Source organism: Dendrobates tinctorius, unplaced genomic scaffold (genome assembly GCF_039654945.1).
Source record: "Dendrobates tinctorius isolate UK_male_01 unplaced genomic scaffold, ASM3965494v1 ptg000162l, whole genome shotgun sequence".
NCBI lineage: Eukaryota > Metazoa > Chordata > Amphibia > Anura > Dendrobatidae > Dendrobates > Dendrobates tinctorius.
This window is the reverse complement of record NW_027361829.1, coordinates 24565809-24582603: the sequence shown is the minus strand read 5'-3', so window position 1 is coordinate 24582603 and position 16795 is coordinate 24565809. Positions and strand designations below refer to the sequence as shown.

The 16795-nt window shown below is 46.2% G+C and overlaps 1 protein-coding gene across 3 annotated transcripts in view; it reads left to right on the top strand.

Moving 5' to 3' along the window:
• The window catches only part of STAC (SH3 and cysteine rich domain), a 707138-nt gene that overhangs the window by 652188 nt on the left and 38155 nt on the right, over positions 1-16795 (top strand). For 2 of the 3 annotated variants that reach the window (XM_073549909.1, XM_073549907.1), the window contains one exon: positions 15386-15523. The exons of the other annotated variant lie outside the window; for it this stretch is intronic. In XM_073549909.1, coding sequence (XP_073406010.1) covers positions 15386-15523 — 138 coding nt within the window. The remainder of the gene's footprint in view (positions 1-15385; positions 15524-16795) is intronic. 3 annotated transcript variants of the gene reach the window in all.

Sequence of the window (16795 nt, the reverse complement as noted above, 5' to 3'; positions counted from 1 at the left end):
ATGGAGGGGTGCTGGAAATGATGGAGCGGGTGCTGGAAATGATGGAGCAGGTGCTGGAAATGATGGAGGGGTGCTGAAAATGATGGAGGGGTGCTGGAAATTATGAAGTGGCCTGCAAATGAAGGAGGGGGTGCTGAAAATGATGGAGGGGGCTGCAAATGATGGAGGGGGCTGCAAATGATGCACGGGGCTGCAAATGATACAGGGGGCGCAAATGATGGAGGGGGTGCTGGAAATGATGGAGCAGGCCTGCAAATTATGGAGGGGGTGCTGGAAATGATGGAGGGGTGCTGGAAATGATGGAGCAGGTGCTGGAAATGATGGAGGGGTGCTGGAAATGATGGAGGGGGTGCTGGAAATGATGAAGTGGCCTGCAAATGATGGAGGGGGTGCTGGAAATGGAGGAGGCTGCAAATAATGGAGGGGGCTGCAAATGATGGAGGAGGTGCTGGAAATGATGGAGGGGGGCTGCAAATGATGGAGGGGGTGCTGGAAATGATGGAGGGGTGCTGGAAATAATGGAGGGGGCTGCAAATGATGCAGGGGGCAGCAAATGATACAGGGGGAGCAAATGATGGAGGGGGTGCTGGAAATGATGGAGCAGGCCTGCAAATGATGGAGGGGTGCTGGAAATGATGGAGCGGGTGCTGGAAATGATGGAGCAGGTGCTGGAAATGATGGAGGGGTGCTGGAAATGATGGAGGGGTGCTGGAAATTATGAAGTGGCCTGCAAATGAAGGAGGGGGTGCTGAAAATAATGGAGGGGGCTGCAAATGATGGAGGGGGCTGCAAATGATGGAGGGGGCTGCAAATGATGCACGGGGCTGCAAATGATACAGGGGGCGCAAATGATGGAGGGGGTGCTGGAAATGATGGAGCAGGCCTGCAAATTATGGAGGGGGTGCTGGAAATGATGGAGGGGTGCTGGAAATGATGGAGCAGGTGCTGGAAATGATGGAGGGGTTCTGGAAATGATGGAGGGGGTGCTGGAAATGATGAAGTGGCCTGCAAATGAAGGAGGGGGTGCTGGAAATGATGGAGGGGGCTGCAAATGATGGAGGGGGCTGCAAATGATGGAGGAGGTGCTGGAAATGATAAAGTGGGGATGTAAATGATAGAGGGGGCTGTCAATGATGGAGGGGGCTGCAAATAATGGAGCAGGCCTGCAAATGATGCAGGAGGTGCTGCAAATGATGTAGGGGGCTGCAAATGATGGAGGGGTGCTGGAAATGATGGAGCGGGCCTGCAAATGATGGGGGAGGTGCTGAAAATGATGGAGGGGGCTGCAAATGATGGAGGGGGTGCTGGAAATGATGGAGCAGGTGCTGGAAATGATGGAGCAGGTGCTGGAAATGATGGAGGGGTGCTGGAAATGATGAAGTGGCCTGCAAATGAAGGAGGGGGTGCTGAAAATAATGGAGGGGGCTGCAAATGATGGAGGGGGCTGCAAATGATGGAGGGGGCTGCAAATGATGCACGGGGCGCAAATGATGGAGGGGGTGCTGGAAATGATGGAGCAGGCCTGCAAATGATGGAGGGGGTGCTGGAAATGATGGAGCAGGTGCTGGAAATGATGGAGCAGGTGCTGGAAATGATGGAGGGGTGCTGGAAATGATGGAGGGGGTGATGGAAATGATGAAGTGGCCTGCAAATGAAGGAGGGGGTGCTGGAAATGATGGAGGGGGCTGCAAATGATGGAGCGGGCTGCAAATGATGGAGGGGGTGCTGGAAATGATAAAGTGGGGCTGTAAATGATAGAGGGGGCTGCCAATGATGGAGGGGGCTGCAAATAATGGAGCGGGCCTGCAAATGATGCAGGAGGTGCTGCAAATGATGTAGGGGGCTGCAAATGATGGAGGGGTGCTGGAAATGATGGAGCGGGCCTGCAAATGATGGGGGAGGTGCTGGAAATGATGGAGGGGGCTGCAAATGATGGAGGGGGTGCTGGAAATGATGGAGCAGGCCTGCAAATGATGGAGGGGTGCTGGAAATGATGGAGCGGGTGCTGGAAATGATGGAGCAGGTGCTGGAAATGATGGAGGGGTGCTGAAAATGATGGAGGGGTGCTGGAAATTATGAAGTGGCCTGCAAATGAAGGAGGGGGTGCTGAAAATAATGGAGGGGGCTGCAAATGATGGAGGGGGCTGCAAATGATGCACGGGGCTGCAAATGATACAGGGGGCGCAAATGATGGAGGGGGTGCTGGAAATGATGGAGCAGGCCTGCAAATTATGGAGGGGGTGCTGGAAATGATGGAGGGGTGCTGGAAATGATGGAGCAGGTGCTGGAAATGATGGAGGGGTGCTGGAAATGATGGAGGGGGTGCTGGAAATGATGAAGTGGCCTGCAAATGAAGGAGGGGGTGCTGGAAATGATGGAGGGGGCTGCAAATGATGGAGGGGGCTGCAAATGATGGAGGGGGTGCTGGAAATGATAAAGTGGGGATGTAAATGATAGAGGGGGCTGTCAATGATGGAGGGGGCTGCAAATAATGGAGCGGGCCTGCAAATGATGCAGGAGGTGCTGCAAATGATGTAGGGGGCTGCAAATGATGGAGGGGTGCTGGAAATGATGGAGCGGGCCTGCAAATGATGGCGGAGGTGCTGAAAATGATGGAGAGGGCTGCAAATGATGGAGGGGGTGCTGGAAATGATGGAGCAGGTGCTGGAAATGATGGAGCAGGTGCTGGAAATGATGGAGGGGTGCTGGAAATGATGAAGTGGCCTGCAAATGAAGGAGGGGGTGCTGAAAATAATGGAGGGGGCTGCAAATGATGGAGGGGGCTGCAAATGATGCACGGGGCTGCAAATGATACAGGGGCGCAAATGATGGAGGGGGTGCTGGAAATGATGGAGCAGGCCTGCAAATGATGGAGGGGGTGCTGGAAATGATGGAGGGGTGCTGGAAATGATGGAGCAGGTGCTGGAAATGATGGAGGGGTGCTGGAAATGATGGAGGGGGTGCTGGAAATGATGAAGTGGCCTGCAAATGAAGGAGGGGGTGCTGGAAATGATGGAGGGGGCTGCAAATGATGGAGGGGCTGCAAATGATGGAGGGGGTGCTGGAAATGATAAAGTGGGGCTGTAAATGATAGAGGGGGCTGCCAATGATGGAGGGGGCTGCAAATAATGGAGCGGGCCTGCAAATGATGCAGGAGGTGCTGCAAATGATGTAGGGGGCTGCAAATGATGGAGGGGTGCTGGAAATGATGGAGCGGGCCTGCAAATGATGGGGGAGGTGCTGCAAATGATGGAGGGGGCTGCAAATGATGGAGGGGGTGCTGGAAATGATGGAGCAGGCCAGCAAATGATGGAGAAGGTGCTGGAAATGATTGAGGGGAGCTGGAAATGATAGTGGGGCTACAAATCATAGAGGGGGCTGCCAATGATGGAGGGGGGCTGCAGTGCAAATGAAGGAGGGGGTGCTGGAAATGATGGAGGGGGGCTGCAAATTATCGAGGGGGTGCTGGAGATGATGGAGGGGGTGCTGGAAATAATGGAGGGGGCTGCAAATGATGGAGGGGCTGCAAATGATGCAGGGGGCTGCAAATGATACAGGGGGCTGCAAATGATGGAGGGGGTGCTGCAAATGATGGAGCAGGCCTGCAAATGATGGAGGGGGTGCTGGAAATGATGGAGCGGGTGCTGGAAATGATGAAGGGGTGCTGCAAATGATACAGGGGGCTGCAAATGATGGAGGGGGTGCTGGAAATGATGAAGCAGGCCTGCAAGTGATGGAGGGGGTGCTGGAAATGATGGAGCGGGTGCTGGATATGATGAAGGGGTGCTGGAAATGATGGAGGGGCCTGCAAATGATGGAGGGGGTGCTGTAAATGATGGAGGGGGCTGCAAATGATGGAGAGGGCTGCAAATAATGGAGGGGGTGCTGGAAATGATAAAGTGGGGCTGCAAATGATGGAGAGGGCTGCAAATGATGGAGGGGGTGCTGGAAATGATGGAGGAGGTGCTGCAAATGATGGAGCGGGCTGCAAATGATGGAGGGGGTGCTGGAAATGATAGAGGAGGTGCTGGAAATGATGGAGGGGGCTGCAAATGATGGAGGGGGCTGAAAATGATGGAGGGGGTGCTGGAAATGATGGAGCAGGCCAGCAAATGATGGAGGGGAGCTACAAATGATGGAGGGTGTGCTGAAAATGATGAAAGGGGGATGCAAATGATGGAGGGGGGTGGTGCAATTTGCAAATTATGAAATGGGGCTTGCAAATGTTGGAGCGGGCTGCAAATGATGGAGGGGGTGCTGGAAATGATGGAGGAGGTGCTGGAAATGATGGAGGGGGCTGCACATGATGGAGGGGGCTGAAAATGATGGAGGGGGTGCTGGAAATGATGGAGCAGGCCAGCAAATGATGGAGGGGTGCTGGAAATGATGGTGGGGAGCTGGAAATGATAGTGGGGCTGCAAATGATAGAGGGAGCTGCCAATGATGGAGGGGGCTGCAGTGCAAATGATGGAGGGGTGCTGCCAATGATGGAGGGGGGTGCTGCCAATGATGGAGGGGGGTGCTGCCAATGATGGAGGGGGGTGCTGCCAATGATGGAGGGGGGTGTTGCAAATGATGGAGAGGGTGCTGCAGTGCAAATGATGGAGGGGGTGTTGCCAATGATGACAGTGGGGCTGCCAATGATGAAGGGGGGCTACAAATGATGGAGGGGGTGCTGAAAATGATGAAAGGGGGATGCAAATGATGGAGGGGGGTGGTGCAATTTGCAAATTATGAAATGGGGCTTGCAAATGATGGAGGGGGTGCTGGAAATGATGGAGGAGGTGCTGGAAATGATGGAGGGGGCTGCACATGATGGAGGGGGTGCTGGAAATGATGGAGCAGGCCAGCAAATGATGGAGGGGTGCTGGAAATGATGGAGGGGAGCTGGAAATGATAGTGGGGCTGCAAATGATAGAGGGAGCTGCCAATGATGGAGGGGGGCTGCAGTGCAAATGATGGAGGGGTGCTGCCAATGATGGAGGGGGGTGCTGCCAATGATGGAGGGGGGTGCTGCAAATGATGGAGAGGGTGCTGCAGTGCAAATGATGGAGGGGGTGTTGCCAATGATGACAGTGGGGCTGCCAATTATGAAGGGGGGCTACAAATGATGGAGGGGGTGCTGAAAATGATGAAAGGGGGATGCAAATGATGGAGGGGGGTGGTGCAATTTGCATATTATGAAATGGGGCTTACAAATGTTGGATGGGGCTGCAAATGATGGAGGGGGGCTGCATATGATGATGTGAGGGAGGGGATAGGGGACTGCACATGAACGAAAGGGGACTGCACATGAAATGGGGGGAGAATGGGGGACTGCAAATGATGAAGAGAGGGGGGAAGGGGGACAGCGAATGATGAGGTGAGGGGGACTGCAAATGATGAAATGATTGACGGGGACAGCAATTGAATTGAAGGTGGGGGATGAGGAGAACAAATGAGGACCTTGGGGGGAGCAAATAATGAATTTTCAGGGTGATGGGAGTAAATGATGTATTGAATGTGGGGTAGAGCAGTTGATAATGAATAGAGGGTGGGAGAGAAAGAAGATATGACAATGAATTGGGGCGGAAGGGGCATATAAATATAATTAATTGGGGGAGCGGGAGGCACATATTGGGGGACATTGAGGATGCAGTGACTGGTAATGAATTGGAGGAAGAGTACAGGGGCTAATTAATGTATATATTTATTAGGTGGGGAAATTGCTATTTATTGTTGGTGGGAGCGCAGTGGTGAAATATAATTTATATTTGGAATGGCAGCAAACTTGGTTCTGCTCCCATATCTCTGTAGTAAGCTCTGTTCTGCTCCCATATCTCTGTAGTAAGCTCCGCTCTTTTCCCATTTCTCTGTAGTAAGCTTGGTTCTGCTCCCATATCTCTGTAGTAAGCTCCAGTCAATTTCCTTGTCTACGTAGCAATCTTGGTTCCGGTCTCGTGTCTATGTGGTAAGCTTGCTTCTGTTACAGCATCTATGTAGGCAGCAAACTTGGCTCTGCTCCCATATATATGCAGCTAGCTCCGTTCTGTTCCCATATCTATGTACCAGCCTGTTATTAAAGCCTATTATCTCTGCTGCTTTAATGCAGCGGCCAGAGATAAGCAGGGCAAAAGCACCGCAACTGAAGGGCCTCTGGCTTGTGATTGCCCCCCAGGCTGAAAAGTGCCAGCCAGCCCCTGCTGATGTTACCTTACCACCAGTGAAAGTGCTGCAGTTCCCATGCTGTCACAGCTTTGATCTTCAGTGAAAAGGTTATCACCGGTCAGGTGTCACCTGATGACTATTTCTCCCATCAGCTTACGCTTGGTCTCGCTAATAGCAGATGAGAGTATTCACCAGCTGGCGCCTGTGCATAGTGAGAAATGTGTCAGTGAGATAACTACTGCAGTGCATGTGTAGCTAACTGTACATATATATACCTAATAAAAAAATCAATAAAAGAAAAAAATGATGTGGGTTTATTTTTACTTTTTACTATCCAGCTGAGGGAAAGCAGAAAGATGGGGGCTAGTGTTATTATTCTGGGAAGGAGCCAATATCCATGAAGCTTCCCAGGCTATTAATATTAGCTCACAGCTGTCTGCATAGTCTTTACTGGTTATTATAATGAGAGACATAAAAAAATAACGTAGGGTCCCCACTAAATTTAATAACCAGCAAAGTCAAAACATACAGGTGCGGGTTGATATTAATAGGCTGGGAAGTGGATATGGCCCCCTTCCAGACTAAAAACATCAGCCCTCAGGCACCCCAGATATGATGCTTAGCCTCGTCTCTCCGAACTTGCCCTGATGTCTTGGCAAGTTGGGTAATGGTTCTGGAGTTAATGTCAGCTGTTTTATGTTCGCTGACATCAAGCCCAGAGGTTAGTAATAGAGTGTGACATCTATCAGATACACCCATTATTAACTTTGCAGTGAAAAGTAATAAAGACACACACAGTAAAAAGGTTTTTAATTGAACAAAACACTCCCCGAGAAATCCCCTCTAGCTGAGCGGTGAAATCAGTAATGTTACCGCTCAGCACTGCAACCAGATTACACTGAGCTGAGTGAGAGAACGCAGCTGTGTGTGACCAACGATGACGTCATTAGGGCTACTGCCGGTCATACGCAGCCGCATTCATATGCTCACTCAGTGTCATCTGGCTGTCTTGCTGAGTGGTAACATTACTGATTTTACCACTCAGCAATGCAACCAGATATAGCAGAGTTTGTGTTCATCATGGGACATCAGTATTATGGATTGTCAGCGTACAAGTGAGGATCAGTTTAATTTTTTTTATATTAATAAATAGGAAAAGAGGGGGTTTGTTGTGAGTGTTTTGTTCAATTAAATAACTTTTTTCTGTGTGTGTATTTATTATTTTTCACTATGGTGCTAGCAATGGGGGTGTCTGATAGACATGTCTCCATTACTAATCCCTGGGCTGTCATTACAAAGCTGACATCAACCTCAAAATATTACCCTGCAGGGTAAGTGGGAGGAGCCAAGCAAAGCTCTAGAATTGGTGCATCTAATGGATATTGGCCCCTGTCAGACTAAGAAAACCAGCCCTTAGCCGCCCCAGAAATGGCGAATCCATTAGATGTGCCAATTTTGGAACCTAGCCTTGGCTCTTCCCACTTGCACTGGTGCATTGGCAAGTGGGGTGATTGTTTTGGGGTTGATGTCCGCTGACATCAAGACCAGCAGTTTGTAATAGAGAAGCGTCTATCAGAAACCCCAATACTAACCCAGTAACTAAAAAGTAATAAAGTACTTTAATTGAATAAAACTCTCCCCATCAAATCCTTTCTTTTTCCCATTTATTAACAAAAAAATTAAAGAAATCCTAACCTGTCCGCCAATAATCCATAATGCTGATGTACCACAATGAATGCCAACTCTCCTGTATCTGGTTGCTCAATAAAAAATAAAAAGCAAATAATGCATAAACGTAATAATAATAATAAGGGTATTTAGTAAACATAATTTTGATCAAAAGAATGTACAAGCCATCCCGCCACGTCAGGGCAACCCTTGTGGGATGTCACTTGGCAAGTGGAAAGGTTTTAAATACTAGAGTTAGGACTGTCCCACAAGGGTTGCCTTGACGTGGCAGGATGGCTTGTACATTCTTTTGATCAAAATTATGCTTACTAAATACCCTTATTATTATTATTATTATTATTATTATTATTACCTTTATGCATTATTTGCAGTTTATTTTTTAAGTTTTTATTTTAGGATACTTGTGTTTTTTGTTTTTGTTTTCTCTGTGTAATGGTCACGTGTTAATATGCCCTGACATTGTGCATACACATTAACTTACTTTCTCAGTTCAGACTCCAGTATTTTGTATCTGGTTGCTGACATGTTCCAGGCCGGGTTTTGTTTCCGGTCTCCCTTTCCCGGTCTGATCACGTCAAGGGTTAACTTTTCTCTGCCTCGTTCTGACTTCAGGCCGGCTATTTCTCTCCACTGCATTCTGCAGGCGATGTCAGTTATAGTTTCTTCCTACAGCGTGTGTAGCTGACTCTGCTTGCCCTAATTTGTCTTGCTGTTTTTGCTGACTGTACCCATGTACGTTCATTCCCCTCTTCCTGTCCCGACTCTGTGTTCCCCTTCTTGTGTTTTGACTCCCTGGTATTTGACTTGGCTTGGATCCTGACCTGCTGTTTGTCTCTTGTTTTTGGCATATCTGCTCCTGACCGATGTTGACCCATTTGGCTTGTTTCTGACTCTGTGCTTGTTTATTCTTTTGGTACTGCACTACAGACTAATATCAACCCGGCTTGTTTTACTATTCCGCTGCCACCTGGTTGTAGCCTCGCTGCTGTGCTGCAGACTGCAGATCTGCTCATGCTGTGTGCAGTCCTCCCTCCACTCTATTGCCATCTAGTGGAGCTGCATCTATCTGCATAGCAGCAGCGTGACATTATATCTGACCGCAGACAGTTTTTTTTCCTTACTTCTCTGTTTATGGATCCGATCCGTGCCCTGGCGGATCAGATGTCTAGTCTGACATTAATGATGCAGGATTTGTCTGTGGAACATTGAGCCCTGGCCATGTACCATAACCAACTACAGAGGGAGCTTTCTGTGACTGTTAACACCCTTCAGGGTTCTATCTCCCAATCTACCTGTAAGCACTCTGACCCTGTAGATGTTTTGCTACACTCTTCTAAACCTATGGTCAGGCTCCCAGATACCTTCTCCAGGGAAAACTCTGACCCTGTAGATGTTTTGCTACACTCTTCTAAACCTATGGTCAGGCTCCCAGATACCTTCTCCAGGGAAAAGGAGAAAATCCATATGTTCAGGGAGAGTTGTAAGCTGCTGTTCTTCGACCCCGATCCTTTGGGGACCCTCCCACAGTAACAAAATTATCCTCACCTGTTGACTCTCGTCTCCAATCGGGAGATTTCTCTTTACCTGCTTCTGCCCCTGAACTTGTGTCTATGGATAGGCTCTTTGAGGCCTTAGGACTGATTTTTGATGAACCGGACCGTGTCAAGGTGGCAGTGGATACAATCATGGCTCTCTCCCAGGGTAAACTCACTGCCGAATGGTATTGCTCAGAGTTTAGGCGATAGTCCACTGAAGTGACCTGGGATGACTCTGTGCTTAGATGCCAGTTCAGGATGGCACTGTCAGATCATCTTAAGGATGCTTTGGCTCCCTATTCACCACCCAGCTCCTTGGAGGAGGCTATGACTCAGGCCATTCGTATGGATCGGTGGTTGCGGGAAAGATGTATAATACAGCGAGAGATTCTGTTACATACAGCTAACTCTGATGTGGTACCTCACACGGAACCTATGGAGGTTGGGGCCACCAACCTCAAGGAAAAGGAGAGGAGGTGACGACTAGAGGGGAGATGGTGCTCTTTTATTGTGGAGATCCTGGACATTGGATAAAGGACTGTCTTCTTGTCTACTGACTAACAAGCTGCTGAGTCTGGGTGATTGTCGAGGAGGTTACCCAGACTCTCAGGTACCTTTTTCCTCATTTCAAAAAATATTGTTGGAGGTGGAACTTTGTTGTGGGAGTTGCTATACACCCACTACAGCTTTTGTAGATTGTGGGTCATCCATGAACTTTATTGACTTTAACTTGGTGACCAAGTGTAAGTTACGGACAGTTAGGCTTGAGACTCCAATTCATATTATTGCCATTGACAAAACACCGCTGGTTAAGAATTTTGTTAATTTTGCCTGAGAGGAGTTCCTCCTCAAGATGGGTTCCTTGCATCAGGAACGTATCTCATGTTATGTCCTGGACAATCTTCCAGCGGGACTGGTGTTGGGATTTCCTTGGTTACAGTTACACAACCCTGTTATAGACTGGGAATCTCGGGATATTGTAAAATGGGGTCCTAATTGTTTTAAGGGTTATCTTTCTACTGTACTTGTGTCATTTGTTAATCTGGAGGGTATTCCGGAGTACCTGAAGAATTTTGAGGATGCATTTTCCGAAAAGGAGGCCGAGGTCTTACCACCACACCGCTCTTTTGATTGTACGATTAATCTGATTCCAGGTGCTTAAGGCACGTCTGTGCAACCTCTCCAGCCCGGAGCAAACCGCTATGAAAGAGTATATCTCAGAAAGCCTACGTAAGGGCCACATCCATCCCTCTGTCTCTCCTGTGGAGGCTGGATTCTTTTTTGTAAAAAAAGATGGTGGTTTATGCCCTTGCCTCGATTTTCAGGAATTAAATAAAATTACGGTGAGAAATACCTATCCCCTCCTGCTCATTTCTGATCTGTACAACTAATTATCTGGGGTCAAGTGGTTTTCTAAATTGGACCTCAGGGGAGCATAAAACCTTATCCATATTCGGGAGGGGGATCAGTGGAAAACAGCATTTCTCACCTCTGAGGGTTTGTTTGAGAATTTGATCATGCCCTTTGGTCTCACGAATGCGCCAGCAGTTTTTCAGAATTTTATTAACTGTGTCTTTGCTGACTTCTTTGGGTGCTTTATGGTGGTTTACTTAGATGATATTCTTGTATTTTTATTGGACAAACAAGCTCACATGGGTCATCTATATGCAGTTCTCCAGAGGTTACGGGAGAACTCCCTGTTTGCTTAGCCTAAAAAGTGCTGATTTTCGTCCAGGAGCTTTCCTTTCTGGGGTTCATCTTGTCTGCCAAGGGGTTTAGTATGGACCCTGGAAAGGTACAGGACATTGTTGATTGGGCACAACCCAGAGACCTTAAGGGTCTTCAGTGTTTTTTGGGTTTTTCCAATTATTACTGTAAATTCATTAAGGGGTTTTCTCAGGTGGTCAAGCCCCTCACTGATCTCACTCAGAATTGGGCTGATCTCAAAAACTGGTCTGCTCCAGCAGTGGCGGCTTTTTCTTCATTAAAAGAAGGTTTTATGTCTGCCCCTGTGTTGATCCAGCCCGATCCATCTGAACTGTTCATTGTTGAAGTGAACGCATTTGAGGTGGGGGTGGTGTTGTCCCAAGGACCCATCACTTTAACTAATTAAGACTTTGTGCCTTGTTTTTCTCATATCTGCTCCTGACCGATATTGACCCATTTGGCTTGTTTCTGACTCTGTGCTTGTTTATTCCTTTGGTACTGCGCTACAGACTAATATCGACCGGCTTGCTTTACTCTTCTGCTGCCACCTGGTGGTAGCCTTGCTGCTGCGCTGCAGGTCTGCTCCTATCATGTGCAGTCCTCTCTCCTCTCTATTGCCATCTAGTGGAGCTGCATCTACCTGCATAGCAGCAGCGTGACAGTTGCATTGCTGAGCGGACACATCAGTAAGGATTTTTTCTGTGTGTCCATATTACTTTTTACTTACTGAGTTAATAATGGGGGTGTCTGATAGGTGCCCCTCCATTACTAACCCTTGAGCTTGATGTCAGCTGACATTACAAAGCTGACATCAACCCCAAAATGTTACCCACCTTGCTAACACACCAGAGGAAGCAGGAAGAGCCAGGCAAAGCACAAGGATTGGTGCATACAATGGATGTGCCTTTTCTGGGGCAGCAGTGGGCTGCTATTTTTAGGCTGCAGAGGGCCAAATATTCATGAACCCTTCCTAGCCTGAGAATACCAGCCCCCCTGTCTGCTTTAGCTTGGCTGGTTAACAAAAATGGGGGACCCATTTATTTAAATAATTTAAAAAAATGGCATAGGTACCCCTCTATTTTTTATAACAATCCAAGATAAAGCTGAGAGCTGCAGCCTTCAGCTTTGAGCTTTACCTGCGCTTGCTGCCAAAAGAATAGAGGAGAATCGACATCTTTTTCATTATTATTTTTTCACACTGTGTGCCTGCCAATCACAACTATACCAATACATGGCTGTGATGGTGTCAGAAGTGCCCATACAGAAAAAGCTTGGTGATTGGTTACTCTGCAGCCTTTCAACAAGCTTTGTTTGGGCTGCCGTACCAAAACGGTAACATGGACTTCTGGGACGGACCTCGAACTTTACCCATCTCTAATAATTTCAAAAAATCCTAATTAAACAAGATAAATCCACAAAAAGAAATGCATGATGAGTTACAATGTATTTACAAAAGCTCACAAAAATACATAGATACCACAGAACACCACATAATGCAATATCCATATCATACTAACTCTCAATTCTGCCTGAATGTAATGAACACAAAATAAGTCCCTAATAATACGAACATTTCAATTTAAGGAGGATGTATAAGTACAAAGCACGATGAAATATATGCATGTATATTAACCAGACAAAGTTTATAGTTGTAAAAAATCATAATCCAGAAAGTCATGATGCCACATGAAGTAATGATACTAAGGACATTCTTAGCTTCATGTGGACCTGTCATGCTAATGCCCCCTGCTCAGTGTTTCTTACATGTCTCACACTGGTAACTCCCCCTTTCATTTACAAAGAGATCTGGAGGCAAAATCTCATGCCGATCAGTTTCCGGCCCATAAATATTAACAGCTTATTTACATATAAGAAAAACACTTCTCTGGAATAAGACATCAAATCACAGATATCAAGGTGTAATTTTATTCAGCTTCCTATGATTTCTGTGAACATACAGGTGGTTTAGGAGGGTTAGTCCTACTGACTGACTCCCTTTAACCTAATGCATCTGAAACAAGAACCTTAGCAAGAGATTGTCTTCATGAAGAAAATGTGCTTAAAATATATGCATTACTTTTCTTAACACAACTAGTTTCTCAGATAGGAGACGTCAAACACATCAAAGAACTTAGCTTGTTTACTAGCTCTATTTTCTGCACTGATACATTTGTACTCTGCTTTTTCAACCCCCTGATATGACAAACAAGCTAGATACTTGGTGTACAATACAATAAACTAAAAAATATGCTTTAAGTGCTTAAAGGGAACTTGTCACCACTTTTGGCTGTTATAAGATGCGGTCACCCCCTTTCAGGGCTGATATACAGCATTCTATAATGCTGTAGATAAGCCCCCGTTCCAACCTGAAAGATAAGAAAAATAACTTTTATTATACTCACCCGGGGGGTGGTCCAGTCCTAGGGGTGTCACAGGTCCGAGTCCGGCGCTTCCCATCTTCTTGCGACGACACCCTCCTGCTTCACGCTTCCGCGCAGGCGTACTTCTCTGCCCTGTTGAGGGCAGAGCAAAGTACTACAGTGAGAAGGTGCTGGGCCTCTCTGACCTTTCCCAGCACCTGTGCACTGCAGTCCTTTGCTCCGCCCTCAACAGGGCAGAGAAGTGTGCCTGCGCACGAGTGCGATTCCGGAGAGCGATAATGCAAGCAGGAGGGCAGTGGCACAAGAAGATGGGAGGCGCCGGACCCGGACGTGAGACACCCATTGTACCGGACTGCAGCGGACCGCCCCACCGGGTTAATATCATAAAGATATCTTGCAGGTCGGATAGGGGGCTTATCTACAGCATTATAGAATGCTGTAGATAAGCCCTGAAAGGCTGTGTCCGCATCTTATATCAACCAAAAGAGGTGACAAATTCCCTTTAAAACACATACAGCACAGTTGCCAAGAAAACCCTGAAATGCACTGTTGCTTTTATCACATTCATTGTCAATAATTGCAGGATTTGATTCTATCAAAACTGCACGTCATGTACAGGATGCTTAAAGAGGTTCTTTGGTTTCAGAAAACCCCTACTTCCAGGTTTAATTTGCTTTTTTTTTAAATAAGCTGTGTTTTATTTCTTCCCATTATGAAGTTATGAAGACCTGTTGTTGTCTGTATTTTTTATTGTTTGGAGCGCTAATGTCATGTCGACAATTCTGCAGCAAATCAGTGAGCTTAGCAGCTCTGAGCAACTTGTGCCCTCCACTCGGGCAGGGCCAATGAACTCACTATTTGGCTGCAGTGCTGTCAATGCAACATCAGCATTACAGATTATAGCAGACACCGGGAGCAGCGACGGACACTGTACCCTTGGAGGATGAGTAAAGCATATTTTAAATAAACAACCGTACCAAGAGATTAGGGTTTTCTGAAACTAGAGTCTTTCCAAGGATCATTAAGGATATGATCATTTATCGAGATGCATTTGGGAATTTTAACTTGAAACATTAGTGGATTAAAAAAAGTTAAAAAGGAAAACTAAATATACAAGCAAAAATACTTCTTGGGTTGAACACTCCAAGATCGATTTATTGGAAAAATAAAGTCATCACATGAAATTGGCATGGTGGCACACATCAACCATATGAGAACCATTTGTTCACTAATTTTCTGCCATTTCTGATTCATTTTACTATAGTTCCACTGGCCAAACTCACTGACATACCACTTCTTTGAGAAGATTAGCCCCTTATCCAGCCCAGATATCCTGTGACGAATTTCAATTCCATCAGATATGCTTTAGGATGCACATTTTAACATATATTAATAGAGAATTAATAATATAATATAGTAATGTGGTTTATTAGAAAGAAATGATAGGGGGTTAGCAAAATTGTCACATGTATAATGGAACGTGTCACATCTATGCATTATACCAACAACCTATTAACTTCAGTTGGATCAAGCAACATGAATCTAAAGACAGGTTTGTAGGAGCATACATAGAAATCATGGGGCCCCATAGTATAAGTCCTAATTGCCCCCCCACCCCTTCATTAAGGATGCAGATACAGTTGAATGTGTAATATCTAGGAGACCCCACCCCGACTTATGGGATCCATAGCGGCTGAGTAGTCAGTTGCTATTAGAGGTACGCCACTGACAGGTTCCCTTTAATGTGTTATAGCTTTGTAAATGCTCTCGGTGTTAACGAAAGTGGGGCTACATGGGTATATCAGCATTGATAGGCTGTGATCTCTATGAACTATGTTTATAGATATCTCTCACAGAAAAGTTTAAAATTGACATTTCAGGTAATAATTTATTAAATCTCATAACTTACCACATGTTTTTTCACAGGGTAAAATAGAGGACAGGATTGGATTTTTCCCTGCTAATTTTGTACAAAAGGTCCAAAACAATGAGATACTTTTTCGTTGTACTAGAACATTCATTGGGTGCAAAGAACAAGGAGAGATAACTTTAAAGGAAAATCAGGTAATGATTTATCAGTGTTTCCACAGAACAGTCTTAGCTTCTCTAAAGATGGGGAGATCTTTACAAATGTGATTAAAAAATAGAAACTTTCACGCCAACTCGTGTTTGACTATAATGCTTTGAAAAGTATCAACATTTTTGCGCAACCTGGAGTTTTTGATGTTTTAAATCCATTTTTTGCCAGCTCCACCAAAATTTCTGAAAAAGAATTTGTGGCAAGGAGCATCTAGAACTCCAGTCACCTCTTATGGCAGTGCTCGACACTGAAGCTACAGTCATATGTTAAAGTTTGGGCACCCCTATTAATGTTAACCTTTTTTCTTTATAACAATTTTGGTTTTTGCAACAGCTATTTCAGTTTCATATATCTAATAACTGATGGACTCAGTTATATTTCTGGATTCAAATGAGGTTTATTGTACTAACAGAAAATGTGCAATCTGTATTTAAACAAAATTTGACCGGTGCAAAAGTATGGGCACCTCAACATAAAAGTGACATTAATATTTCGAAGATCCTCCTTTTGCAAAAATAACAGCCTCTAGTTGCTTCCTGTAGCTATTAATGAGTTCCTGGATCCTGGATGAAGGTATTTGTGACCATTCCTGTTTACAAAACAATTCCAGTTCAGTTAAGTTTGATGGTCACCGAGCATGGACAGCCCGCTTCAAATCATCCCACAGATGTTCAATGATATTCAGGTCTGGGTGTTGTGAGTTCATTTTTCCCTTCACCGTTGAGGTCTGATGAACTCCCTCCTCTGGTGAAGGAAGGTAGTGAGGCTGATTACCAAACACCTGGGCAGCTAGATGATGACTGGGTGGCTGGAATTGAGGACTGGATATAAGGCAGTCGACGCCCTTCTGCCTTGCTGGTGATCCTGCTGGATTCTTGGAGACCAGTCTGATTCCTGCATCTCAAAGCTAAGTTTTTCTGCTCTGCTTTGTACACTTCAGTTTTGTTTTTGTTTTGCCTTGTTTTTTGGGAGTTCTGCCATCCCCGGCCGGGGGTGAGCTGAATTCCGTTTTTGTCTCTGATCTGTTGATCTTTTGCTCTGTCTTCAGAATATACCTGAGTGCTGATATAGTCTTTTGAAGCCTAGCGACTTCAGGGCCTGTTTTTCCTATCAGTCGGTTGGCACATTTTGGATAGGGTTTTTGCGGATGGCAGACAGCAGCTTTCCTATCCTGTCCTATTTTAGTTAGCTTGGGCCCCATCATTTGCTCAACCTATCTTTCTATCTGTGTTAGTGTTTTCATCTTGCTTCACCGT